This window comes from Neomonachus schauinslandi, chromosome 8 (genome assembly GCF_002201575.2).
Source record: "Neomonachus schauinslandi chromosome 8, ASM220157v2, whole genome shotgun sequence".
Lineage (NCBI taxonomy): Eukaryota > Metazoa > Chordata > Mammalia > Carnivora > Phocidae > Neomonachus > Neomonachus schauinslandi.
In genome coordinates this window covers 45,358,187-45,372,481 of record NC_058410.1, presented here as the reverse complement: position 1 = coordinate 45,372,481, position 14,295 = coordinate 45,358,187, and the positions used below count along the sequence as shown (strand labels likewise).

The 14,295-nt window shown below is 38.2% G+C and overlaps 1 protein-coding gene across 1 annotated transcript; it reads left to right on the top strand.

Moving 5' to 3' along the window:
• Positions 1–9,893, top strand: RSPH4A (radial spoke head component 4A). The gene is made up of 4 exons (XM_021693613.1): positions 1–680; positions 2,051–2,285; positions 6,926–7,666; positions 9,819–9,893. The coding sequence occupies exons 1-4, from the start codon at positions 1–3 to the stop codon at positions 9,891–9,893; spliced, it is 1,731 nt and encodes a 576-aa protein (XP_021549288.1).
• Positions 9,894–14,295: the final 4,402 nt, after the last annotated feature.

Genomic DNA, 14,295 nt, shown 5'->3' with positions numbered 1-14,295 from the left:
ATGGAAGACTTGGAATCCCTGAAGCAAGAAAAAGAAAACCAAGAACCGGGAGAAGCAGGGCGGCCATGGGAAGAAATAGCAGCTTCTTCCCAAGATCCCGAGTCTGCGTTATCTGAGCCCCTGGAGTCGGAGCAGTGGCCGGAAACTGGACCCCAACCCAAAAGCAGCCTTCCTCAGAGCCCACTGTTTAGATCCAGCACTCCTCTGGATGACCTCACGGGACCAGGTGCATCATCTCCACCTTCCCCTCCTCAGGAGGACTCTTTCACTCCTTCAACCCTGGCTCTGGCCGGACAGGAGCTTGCGACCCCGTGGCAGTCAGACAAAACCACTGTGAATGTGAATCCCAAAGCTGGGACACCTCGCTCCCACCATTTGGAACAATCATCTGATAAAGGAGAATCGACTGCTCCTCAAACATGCCAATCAGAGGGAAACACCTTTCAACAGTCTCAGCAAACCAAACGTCTCCTGTATGGACCAGAAGATATGAGCGATAACAACTCTGAACAAAAAGAGCTGAGATTTAACGTTTTTCAGGAGGAGGACTCAAACAGTAACTATGATCTGGATCACGCTGAGCCTGGGGTCTCTGAAGTGGCCCCCAGCCTGCTTGAGATTGCCATTCAGAGTGCTAAGGCCTACCTGCTGAAGACCAGTAGCAAGTCTGGCTTAAATTTGTAAGTCTTAAAGGGAAAAAGGAGGGAGGAGGATTTGGCAAAGAAAAGGGGGTGTGAGTATCTTTGTGTGAGAGTGTGTTTCTCTGGGTGAATGGAAATATATTTGAGGGGCGCCTGGGTGGCTCAGTCGTTAAGTGTCTGCCTTCGGCTCAGGTCATGATGCCAGAGTCCTGGGATCGAGCCCGGCATTGGGATCCCTGCTCAGCGGGAAGCCTGCTTCTCCCTCTCCCCCCCGCTCCCCTCCGGGGTGTTTCCTCTCTCGCTGTCTCTGTCAAATAAATAAATAAAATTAAAAAAAAATATATTTGAAAAGTCTGCATTAGTAGGAGAGAGTTAGTGGCTTAATAACTCTTTGCATCACAGAACTCAAAATAGGTCTTTGGTGGGGATTCTTTTAACTTCTTTAAAGACCCTTAGCACACAGAAATAAAACCTAGGAATTATGGAATGGTTTAAAAGAGATCATGAAGATAGTGAAGTCCTGATTTGAGCACTGGATGTTCTGCATCCTGAAAAACCCCTCAGTCTGGGGCAAACTAGGAGAATTGGTCACAATAATTTTAAGGTCTGAAGAATTTTTTAAATTAATATTTAATGTGAGAAATCTTCCAGAAACCCTGAGATTGACAATTCAAAAGATTTTTTCTAAAGCCCTGTTTTAAACTACAATTAACTAAGTTTCAAGGATGTGATTTATACTCAGTAGTGGATTCTACTTGAATTTGTCATATAAACTTATTGTCATAATTCTCTGGGTTAAATAACAAGCATGAATTTACAAACTGTTAAAATTCCAGAATAACTCATTATAAATACTTGAGAGTTCACTAACAATTTAAAACTGAACACAAAACATCAAAATGGAAAAATTTCCTTTACTGAATTATTTTGGAACTGACATTACTTAAATATCTAAATTTTATTTTATTGCCAAATGCTAAGTCTCTGAGATCATAAATTAATATCTTCTATAATATTCACTATTATCTTCTAAGTACTTTAGAGCCTGCATTTAAAAACTGCTCAATAACAGATGACTTTAACTCTCTTATATGCAGATCTTATTTTGATAGTCATGAAAAATATTTTTTTGTTGTAATTAAAACAGCCTTTTACTAAAATACAAGCTCTGATATTGGTTTTACTCTATTGAATAAAAAGCCTACAAAAAGAATTTCATCCTCTTTTTTTGCCATTCTATTAAAACAAATTATTATATCTTCCAAATTAAAAAAGCTATAAATATGAATTAAAATCTAATAAACATATTTTATAATTTGACACAAAGGCATTTTCAGGTTGAAACATGCAATGCTTGTTCGAATGTTGTTTGACATGGATATTATCTGGAATTTTCTCTTTTTGGGTAGATATGATCATCTTTCTGATATGCTGACCAAGGTCTTAGATGAGCGTCCTGAAAATGCTGTGGACATCATTGAAAGTATCAGCCAAGATGTGAAGATGGCACATTTTAGGAAAAAATTAGATACACTCCAAAATGAGAATGAGATGCTTCCAATATATGAAATAGCAGAGAAGCAAAAGGCTCTTTTTCTCCACGGAAATTTGGAAGGAGCTGACCAAGAACTGGAAGATGAAATAGTAAGTCAAGTCTATAAATTTGAATAGTTTGATCTTAAGGTTTTATTTGAGATGAGTGGGTGTGGCTTGAAATTCTTATCTACTGTCTTTTATAGTTTCCTAAATAGTACTTGCAATCTTATTTCACATCATTCATATCCATGTTTAGGGTTTCTTATTTTTTTTACGTTGTGTTTTAATATTTCATAGGCGTGGTTGTTTGTTATATGTTTGTGGGGTTGAGCGCCTTGATATCAGAGAAAATGATTCACCTTTTATATTCTCCAAAGTACCTGATATAGATGTGGGTCTAAAGCTGTTTCTTATTAAATATTTATTGAATCAATGAACTGTCAGATAGTTAAAAGTTGGGCTTTAAAACAAGTTGCTTATTTGCCCCTTTAATTTACTAGAATAATTAGAAGTACCTTTAATGTTATTTGCATTATTTTCCAAGGCAACTTCCTCATATTTATGTCTTGATATTGTGCATTTTACATCAATGGGACATAATATAAGAGGAGAGGGATAAAATATTTATTTTAATCACTATAGACAAAGTGTTGAAATATTTACAGAGAAAGCTGGTGTCAGAGATAAAAAACTATCATTCAAGAATAAAATTAGTTGTACCACAGAAATTTTTGCTCCAAATATTTTTTTTTTTTTTTTTTTAAAGATTTTATTTATTTATTTGAGAGAGAGAATGAGAGACAGCACGAGAGGGAAGAGGGTCAGAGGGAGAAGCAGACCCCCCGCCGAGCAGGGAGCCCGAAGCGGGACTTGATCCCGGGACTCCAGGATCATGACCCGAGCCGAAGGCAGTCGCTTAACCAACTGAGCCGCCCAGGTGCCCCTGCTCCAAATATTTTTAAAATAGCATCAAGTATTCTGTTTCCTGAATACCTGCATGCTTGTAATTTATACTACTGAGTGATTTATACTATACGTCTACTGAGCTTCCATGTTGTGTTACCACTAGACTACTTAAAATCTGTCTGTATACTTGCAAATTTGATATTTGGTCTAAGATATTTTCAGAAAAATGTGGAGAGTTCAGTCAAGAAAAACATAGGAGAGTGGGGATCTAGACAGCAGCTTCATCTTCTAGGGCTCTGCCAGCTTTGTGGGGAGACCAACCTGACACAGTGGGATACGGAGTGCTCAGAAGGCGCAGGTGATAGTTGTCAAGGAGTTGACATTGGCTGAACCTTTTCTGAAAATATCTTACGCTAAACATGCGGTTAAATAGCCACACACAGTGATGACGAGTCTGGGGGCAATCAGTGTGTGGGGATCAGGCAGATAGGCAGACACCCTCAGGGGGGAGTTTATCAAAGAGAAGTCAGACTCCAGTATAGGAATGGGGCTTTGGGTCCTCTCTAGGCATGGTCTGACATGGTAGGGATCTGCATCCTAAAAACTAGGAGTGAGAACACAAATAAGGTGTTTTGGTCCTGGAACTTGAACCCCTTAGCCAGATTTCATAAATTCTTCCTAATGAGGAGTACGATTTAGAGCCAGGAAGAGCTGAGCCATCAGATGAAGATTAAAAGTTCTACCTCAGACAGTAGAAAGATGCAGCAACAGGAAGACACATAGCTCTTGGAAGCGTTGAAATATGAGCTTTGTGACCAACTCTGTCTCAGACTTAAGACTTAGAGTGTTCATGTTTCTATTCCTGTCTTTGACCACATGAGAATTCCTGTTCCTAGTTTTTAGCTTTCATTTATTCATTCACCCATTGATTCACACTGTGACTACCTACCGCATGCCAGCTACACATGAAAAAAATATACACATGAAATGAAATACACATAAAAAAGACTTTTCTGGCTTTAAGTTGCTCACATCTAGTGAAAGAAGCAAAAAAGCCTATAAAACTATTTGATTAGCACAATAATAGAGATAGCATCGTTTGGTGGGAAAAACAGGAGCTTGGAACTAGAATCCTAGCTCAATCACTTACTTGCTGTGTGACTCTGAGTAAGTGATTTAACCTTTTCAAGCCTCAGGGATAATCACATGGCAACAACTCAAGAGGTAGAGTACTATATATGAAGGGTTTGGCACATACTGGGAATTTAATGGATAGTAGCAATTGTTATATTGTTTTGACAAGCTATGAAACCAAATGGAGCAATAAATAACTCCACTATTGGGAATTGGGCAAGACTTTGTACTGGAGGTGATATTTCATTTGGGTCATGAAGGACAAGTAGAAGTTCACAAGATAAAGACTCTAAGGAATAAATTCTGAGCAAAAAGAACAATACAAAGTCAGGAGACATTATGCAGTGTTCGGGGAAGTGAACATGGATTTGAGGGAATGATAGAAACAAAGCAAACAAGGTGTTTAAGCCAGCCTGCTCTTGTGCATTGATAAGAAATTTCTTTTTTCTATATGATGGGAAGTCAATAGAAGCTTTTCATAGAAAATAGCAATGGTCTGACTTTTGGTTCAGAAATGTAACTCTGGTAATCACATGGAGGAGAATGAAAGAAGAAAGATTGGAACAGGGGCAAGGAGAGCATTCGAAGCCTTCTGGGCCAGGACAAGGAGTCGGGATGGAGACTAGTATGGTAGAAATGAGCTAATGAGGAAGGAATAATGCGAACAACACTTGAGATGGTAGAATCAGTAGGACTCTAACTAGTTAAATATGAAAGTCTAGAGAGTCAGAAGAAACAGGATGATGAAATTAATTTGGGAAACTGAGTGAATGGTGATGTTATTGGCAAAGACTGGTAAAAAGAGAAGGTTTTGAAAGAAATATGAATGCAATCTTAATTTGAAGTATATGTAGACTATTCAGCTGAAATTTCTCATAGGTGCCTAAAAACAGGTGTCGAACATGGGAGAAAAGTCAAAGTAAGAGAGCTGGATTTTAAACAACCACATAACACTTGTAGAGTGTGGAAGCACTCTTCTAAGCATAAAGTACTGAATGATGCCTGAAATTTGAGGACATGAATATTTAGGGCTCAATTAAGGAAAAGGAGCCAATTAGAGACTAAGAAGAAATACTTACAGAGGGCAGAGTAGGATGAAGAGTGAGATCCACTGTGGAAAACAGTAGGGAGTTTCCTCAAAAAATTAAAAATAGAAATGCTGTATGATCCAATAATTCCACTACCAGGTATTTACCAAAAGAAAACAAAAACACTAATTTGAAAAGATATATGCATGCTTATGTTAATTGCAACATTATTTAAAATGGTCAAGATATGGAAGCAAGCGAAATGTCCATTGAAAGACAAATGGATAAGGACAAGGGAATATTTCACAGCCATAAAGAAGGATGACATGGTCCTACTTGGGACAGCATGGATGTGTAGAATGTGTAATGCTAAGTGAAATAAGTCAGACAGAGAAAGACAAATACCATATGATTTTACTCATATGTGGAATCTAAAAAACCACAACAAATTTATAAACAAACAAACAAAAAGCAGAATTAGTCCCATAAATTCAGAGAAGAAAGTGATAGTTGCCGGAGGGGAGGGGGGTAGGGGGATGGGCAAAATGGGTGAAGGGGAGTGGGAGACACAGGCTTCCAGTTTTGAAATGAATGTCACAGAAATAAAAGATACAGTGTAGGGAATACAGTTAATGATATTGTAATAGTATTGTATGGTGACAGATGGGAGCTACACTTGTGGTGAGCACAGCATATGTATAAACTTCACTATGGCTACACCTGAAACAAATGTAACATTGTGTGTCAATACACTCAAATAAAAAAGAAAAAGAAAAAGAAAGTGAGCGGTGCAACACATGCCAAAATGAAAGAGATGAGGATTGTAAAAAGTCATCATGCTTATTTTGACACCAAAATTATAATATAAACAAGAGCAGATCACTTGTTAGAACAGCAAAGTGCTCTCAATTCTCCATCTTCAATGTCTAAAATTTGTCTAAATTTATCTAAAATTTGCAAGTGATCCCTATCTTACTTAAAGCTATTCTCTACTTTCTCATAGATGTTTCTTAGGGTCCACTTGAGACTGCTTTTTCACTTCTATTTTTTTTGTAAAATCATTTTTTATTTTCTTCCTTATGTTAAATCCAAAAGTATTTATTATAAGTAGGGGCAAACACCTGACTAAATTATGTTTTCAAGGGAAGTCATGTCTGAGCACTTGTTTTATTATATCTTCCTTTTATTTATCCTATATATTACCTTATATAGAGGGCCATATTGATTTTTATTTACCCTAAATATTATCATATGTACATAATAATTACTAAGAAAAAATATAGTAATATATACAAACATATATAAACTTTTTCTAAATATATGTAGGGAGATAGATTATATTTTATTATTTCAGGATAGTAAAGGGACCACTTAAATATTTTTTATAAAAAGAAGATGTTGAATTTTTATTATTCATAATACCTATTAAATTATCCCTAAGATACACACATACAAGGCAACTATTATATTGGTAAGTATAAGACATAATGGTAGAAGTTACATTTATAAGTAATGAGAGAAAAATTGGAATAGAGGAATTGTCAGAGTTTGATCTAAACCTTGCAAGAAATGTCGAAGACATGGTGGAGAGAGAAGGTAGAGCTAATACCAAGATGTTGAGAAAGGAAAAGGGAAGCAAGCAGTTTTCTAACATTAACCACAGTGTTTTTGTATCCCCAGGCAGAAAACTCTCTCCCAAATGTAATGGAGTCAGCTTTTTATTTTGAACAAGCTGGAGTTGGTTTGGGCACCGATGAGACTTATCGTGTATTTCTTGCCCTCAAGCAGCTTACTGACACCCACCCAATCCAAAGATGCCGCTTCTGGGGCAAGATCTTGGGTCTGGAAATGAATTATATTGTAGCTGAAGTAGAATTCCGTGAGGGAGAAGATGAGGAGGACGTAGAAGACGAAAATGTAACTGAAGAGAGGGACGATGGAGACAGCGAAGCTGATGAAAATGACGAAGAGGAATTACGAAGGACATTTTACAAGACCCCACAGCCTATACCAAAAGAAGAAAGTAGAACAGGGGCCAACAAATATGTGTATTTTGTTTGCAACGAACCAGGAGGACCATGGGTGAAGTTACCATCGGTTACGCCTGCACAAATTGTTATTGCAAGAAAGATCAAGAAATTTTTCACTGGGCATTTAGAGACTCCAATTGTAAGCTACCCACCTTTCCCAGGAAATGAGAGCAATTACTTACGAGCACAAATTGCCAGAATTTCAGCAGGGACCCATGTCAGCCCTCTGGGATTCTATCAGTTTGGTGAAGAGGAAGGAGAGGAGGAGGAAGAGGTAGAAGGCAGGCGAGATAGCTTTGAAGAAAACCCCGATTTTGAAGGCATCCAAGTGATTGATCTCGTGGAATCCCTATCCAATTGGGTTCATCATGTCCAACACATTCTCTCTCAGGTAGGGGTTTTGCAATTCTCAATTGTTCAGCCAATCAGCAAATTTTTGTTAAATTCTCTCTACCATGCACAGATATATACAAAACAAAGTTCTTCAGATCCTAGACAAAGAAACCATTGAAAAATCAAATAAAAACACAGAGTACTATGAAACTGCCAAGTAGTGTAGATCTGGGATCTTTGAGCAAATTTTTATTTCCAAATAGAAATAAAATAAATATTTCTATGGAGAATTTGACAAGTTATGTGAGGATTTAGATGAATGTGTGTGGTGAAATTATATTTTATACATTAAATATAGATAGATGCATTCCCATTTTGGGAACAGTTCTTTTATTCTATTTCTGTAATACATGGAGCTTTTATACCAAGAAAAATAAAATATTATAACAAAAATGAAAACAAGTAGTGCTGGACTGGTACCTCCTCTGCCAGGTGCTCTTACTAGCACTTGATATGTATTATCTCATGTAATCCTCGCAACCGTATGGAAGACTAATATTATCCTGATTTTACAGATGAGGACATTGAGGCAGAGAGTTTAGAAAATGTGAGAAAGGGAATGTAGCTAATAAGCAACAGAGTCACATGTGAATGGGCAGAATGGATCTGGCGTCCATCCTCTTAATTACCCTGCTATACTGCCTCATCTGCAGGTAGAAAGTCATTATCCTTGGATCTATGGAAGAGGGACTCTTAGACATCTCTGGATAAGAGTTACTTAAATGAGTCATAACCCCAAACCTCCTTACCTAACTTAATATCACATTTAAAAATTTGTTATTGCTACTAATAATAGTACCCTACCACTTTCACGTAAATTATTTATTACAAATTAGTAAAGCGCATTATTTTCTTCACTAAGGTTTTGCTGATTTCAAAATATAAATGCTCTGTAACTTTAAGAAGTTGGCAAATTTATGAAATAAATTGTACCATTTTTTGACTGAAACAAGCTAGATCAAAAACCTAGTACTTGGGATGTTGAATGAATAAGTGATTGATCAAATTCCCATACAGTAGGACCTCCTGCAGATAATTGCTTTAATCCAAATGAATATTCCAATATTTTAAGGTCCTCATTAGATTACTAAATCTTGCAATACTCATTCCCAGGGTCGCTGTAATTGGTTCAACCCCACACAAAAAAGTGAGGAGGAGGAAGAAGAGGAAGATGAAGAAAAAGAAGAAGAAAAAGGAGAAGAGCCTGACTATATGGAACAGGAAGTGGGGCCTCCTCTTTTGACACCAATCTCTGAAGATTTAGGTAATTTTACACAAACTATATAATATACCATGTGTATTATATACATATGTAGGTATTATGTATATATAATATAGTATATATAGTATACATATATACTGTAGTATATTTTTATGTATGTACATATACTATATACGGTATACATATATATACTATCGTGTTTTTATGCATGTATATATAATATACTGTGTATGTTATATGGTAATAAATGGGAGTTGGAAACCTATAAAAAGTGAACAGGAGCCAAAATTTCATCCCTTTTCCCCTTCATGTGTTTTGGGATAGTGGGGACTAGAGAATATAGCTGGCCTCACCACCAACTTTCTCGGACAGAGGGTGAAGGAGAGATGCAGGAAAGAAATGTAAATTGGTTGCAGCTCTTATGGGAAATGCTGACAGTTGTCTTGTGTACCATTCTTGTCTTGCATTCTGCAGACCATAACCTATGGCCATAAACACATGACATAGTCATCTGAGGTATCGTGGGTTTTTTAAGTCTACTCTTGTCCTCCTTAGTCTTGTTTCTTCCTATTCAGTTTTGGAGCAGTTTTGCTTGTAACTCTTGTTCTCTTTCATAATAATAATTTGATCTTTTATTTGGTCATTAAATAATATTCTCTCTACCACATAGTTCTCCTCCCTCTTAATAAAACTTTTCTGTTGCACAGATGGACACATACCTGCACACATACATGCATATAAATAATCAAATTTTGTTGTTCCACAGTGTTCATAAATTACCCTTCTGATTTTATGTTAAGCTGCTGATGTTTAATTTTTCTTTATATGTCAAGTATGTGTGTTTTAATATTTGTAAAAAGATCTCTGTTACACAGTAGATCCCTATCTATTTAGGAGTTAAGCTTTTGAATTTCTCTTTGGTTTACAGAAATCCAGAATATACCGCCTTGGACAACACGGCTGTCCTCAAATCTCATTCCTCAATATGCTATTGCAGTTCTGAGATCCAACCTTTGGCCTGGAGCATATGCCTTTTCCAATGGCAAGTAAGTATACAAAGCCATTATCATGATTATTTAAGTGCTGGAAATTATAGTTATCGCTGGAATGTTGTTATGTTCCAGTTTTTTTTTTTTTTTTCTTTTTCCCCTCCCTCACCTGCTTCCCCAGGTGAAGCACAAACCTGGGTGAGGCAGTTAGAGTAACCCCAGAGTAACAGACAAGGCTGCCCTGGTGGTTGTTCAGGGCAGCCACTCACAAAAAGCTGGGGTGAGATCCCAGACCAGGATGGGAGGGGGAAAAAAGAGTATGGGGCAGTCTACCCAGAGTAGGGGGTCGGGAGGAGGGATACCTAGGAAGGTCCAGGCCATGAGCCAGATGTCACGTTCAGCACTTGTACTTACATCTTCCCCATGAATTCTTATCACAACTCTGGGGAGAGAGGTCCTCCATTTCACAGCTTACGAAATGGGGCTGAGATAAAGAGAGAGCAAGAGGCTGGAGGCAGATGATGAAGTCCCCAGATTCCATAGTGGGTACAATGTCACTGCCTACAACGAGCTTCTTCCTGTTGCCGAGTTGACCACTCCCAGGGAACCTACACCACCACAATCTGTGAAGCTATTTTCTCACTGGAGATATTTTCTCAGTGGTGTCTGTTTCTGGAGCCAAGGCTGGTGCCAGGAATGCTCAGGAAGGAGGAAGGGGGTTACTCTTGTTTTAACTCATCTTAGCATGTCAAGTGTGTGTGCTGTAAGATTCAGTCAAGTGACATCTATATTACATAGTAAAGCATCAAATTTAGAACACTAGAGTAATTCATTCTTCTGTCCTAATATGGTTTTTATTCTGATTATTTCAGTAATAGACTTACTCATTTTCTAGGATTAATGGAGATAGTTCTATGCACTGTTTAGTTTGAATCTCATATAATTTTTGTTGGATATCTTGATGAAAATAATTTAAAATATGTATTATTTTAGCTATCACTTTCAAGAGAATTAGGATCAAGAGGATACTCAGTGTCCTTTTTTTTTTTTTAAGATTATATTTATTTATTTGACACAGAGAGACACAGCGAGAGAGGGAACACAAGCAGGGGGAGTGGGAGAGGGAGAGGCAGGCTTCCCGCGGAGCAGGGAGCCCGATGCGGGGCTCGATCCCAGGACCCCGGGATCATGACCTGAGCCGAAGGCAGACGCTTAATGACTGAGCCACCCAGGCGCCCCGATACTCAGTGTCCTTTTATCCCTCACCCAGAACATACACTTGCATTTGTATTGTGCTTCCATTTCTCATCTGGGAACCCAGTGTCAGAAGCTCAGCTAAGCTGGAGAGAGAGCTGAGTGGCCAAATGTGAGAGATGCCATTAAAGTCACAAGCCAAAAATGAATTAAGCTTTTGATCATTTACTGTGACAATGTATGCAAGAGAAAACTCTGACTGCTCCTGTCCCGTTTTCCTTCATGGAATGGCACACTGATGGAAGGTCGGCGGGTCAGTGTAGATGTAGAGGTCATCTCACTGAGGAGTCCCCAGGTATCAGGCTTCTGCAATTTTATGGCCTCAAGGGCCCAGGGAGCTGGTGGAGGGTGGGGGGAAGGGCTAGAAGTGAAAAAGTACCGAGTACTGAGTCAGAGTAGAGAGAAGTGTCTTTAAGGTGCCCCCCTTCCACAATCCCATAAGGAGGCCTTGGCAGAGGCACCTGAAGACCTTTGCCGAAGGCCTCCGATAAGACCTAGAGTGAAGGCAGCTGTGCTAGGAACTCAACTATGCAAAGAGCATGGCAGGCCGGATGGGTCAGAGTCCTTGACTAGAACTTTCCTTTAGAGACTGCAATGCACTGGCTGGGCATCGAGTTTGGCATGGAAACAGCAGTTTTCCCACAAGGCCTGACAGATAAAGCCTAACAACTGCATATTGGGTGGGCCTGAAACACCACACACAGGTTTGTAACCAATCACAAGCATCCTCCGCCATACCAACAATTTGCTAGGTTGGCAAGTTTTTAAGTCTTCCTAACTCTAAAGAGGATTAGTAACTTTTTAACTTAGTTGTTTTGTTTTTCCTGAAAATAGCAGTTAAATGATTAAAGATGGTGGTCTAGGTGTAGGGTACATTTTGACAGAGTCTGGCCAGCCTCTTAACCAGCTTAAGCAGTTAGGATCACAGTAGTGTCCTGTGGTAGAAGAATCATTGAGGGCTAGTTCATCCCCAGCACTTCAAATGGAGTGTTTTAAAATTATTGGACTATGACACTGAGAGTGATCAGCTTTTACAGAAGAGAAGGATCAACTTTTCTTACTGAAAAATGATATAATGATCATCTACTTTCTTTTCAAACTTTATAGAAAGTTCGAAAATTTCTACATAGGCTGGGGTCATAAATATAATCCAGACAACTATACACCCCCAGCTCTACCACCAGTTTACCAAGAATACCCCAGTGGAGCCGAAATTACAGAAATGGATGATCCTAGTGTGGAAGAAGAGCGGGCTTTTAAAGCCATACAGGAGAAAGCAGCTGCTCTTCCAGTTGAAGAAATGGAAGAAACTGAGGAAGATGAAGATGAGGAAGATTATGACCAAGAATAGTATCAGCCCACTCTTGTGTGAGACTGGTACACATACACTGTGTGTGGACCCGATTTTACATATATAATATGTAGTATAGAATTACATAAAATTGGCAACTATTCATGTGCAAAATGTCGTTCCTTGAAAATGTCAGGTTTGGAATTTCATATGTGCAATAGCTAATATGTACTTCTAGAAAGACGCTCGATGGATTTCCCAGAGGCTAAATGACATGTTCTTATATCGCTGTTCTAATGGCCATAGCTAATAGAATAATGTGTATTCTTTAAGGAAAAAAAAAAGTCTTAGGTTTAATTTCTAATATGGCAAACATGGAAAGATGTAATCCACAAAATCTTCTTGGGGACTTCAATATTTGTCAGTGGGTGCTGGGACCAAAATTATTGATAATCCCTGAATCAGAGCATTTTTTTTAACCAGTCTGTGATACTATATGCAAATATTGTGTATGTATGTTTGTATGGGGGGTGGGTTGTTTTTTGTTTTGTTTTGTTGAGGACAGGATTTATAATTCTATCACCTGCCCAAAGGCTGGGAACACTCAAAATTTTAACACTTTTACTTGTTACTTCTTAAAAAATGTTCTCAGTCTGACTCCTTTATCCTATAGAAATTGGTTTGATCTGATTGGGGAAAAATGATCTGCACAGAGATGGCTAGCTGGGATATCCAAAGACTTCAGACTACAGTTTTTCTACTACTGTTTCTCTAAAACTAATTATTATTTCCATTCACTAAAAAAGTATTTTTAAGTCCTCTATGTGCCAGGCACTCTGAGACTACTGTTAAAAAGTAGACATTGCTCCTGAAATCTTAGAGCTTCCATTCAAGGAGGGGAATATGAAAAGAGAAATAGAAAATTAGAACAGATTGCAACTTAGCAGGTATTGTGATAAAAATGTCACAGGGTACCATAGAACAGTGTTTCTCAAAGTCTGTGAAGTACCAATTTAAAAATAAAAATTATAATCCAATGCCATTATTTTTGTAAAATAAAATATCACAGCAATTCTAATTTCTGTAATTATCTTGTCAAGGACTGGCAGTTCTCAGATCACTGATCTACACTTTGAAAAACACTGCTATCAGAAACTTAGAAGGTGCATTTAATCCAGACATAAGCCTTGCAGAAAGCACTTCCAAGAGGTGGAGAACTATGGCAAGAAGGGTCCTAGGCAGCATCAATTGTTTTTTCCGCAAAGGATTTTAGGCTGGAAGGAGTAGAACTTTGAGAGTGGTGAGAGATGCACCTGGAGAGGTAAGCAAGGCCCAGGTTGTGTGGAATGTCTGGACTTTATCCAGGAGCAATGAAGAAGACTCAACTAGGAAGTCACAAAATCACATCTGTATTTCAAAACATTTGGTTTACACGTGGAAGACTGACTGACAGAGGATCAAGACAGGGAGACCAGTTTACGAGATTATTACATTATCTAGATAAAAGGTAATGGCTTGAAACAAGATAAAGTAGAAACCTGGTTACCTGTCTGAGGGACAGAGTATTAGGAAAGATGGTTTCCAGAATTTTCTAATTGGCAATATTATTCATTCTTGGAGTGCGGCTTTTACTATTTGATGGAGTAGCTAATATTCATAAAACCGTATTCAAGTATGTTCTTCCTTTTTCATGTTGCTTTTTTGTTGTTGTTGTATAATATCCATTTCCTTATCTACTCTGATTTCCTTTTGAGAAACTGCCTCTGTCCCATGGCAAAGTCTTATGCCAATCAGATGTGGCCTTTCTAGAATGTGAATTTTGAGCAGAGACATCCGACCTTAGCTCCTAACCTGGTAGTTCCGCTATGAAT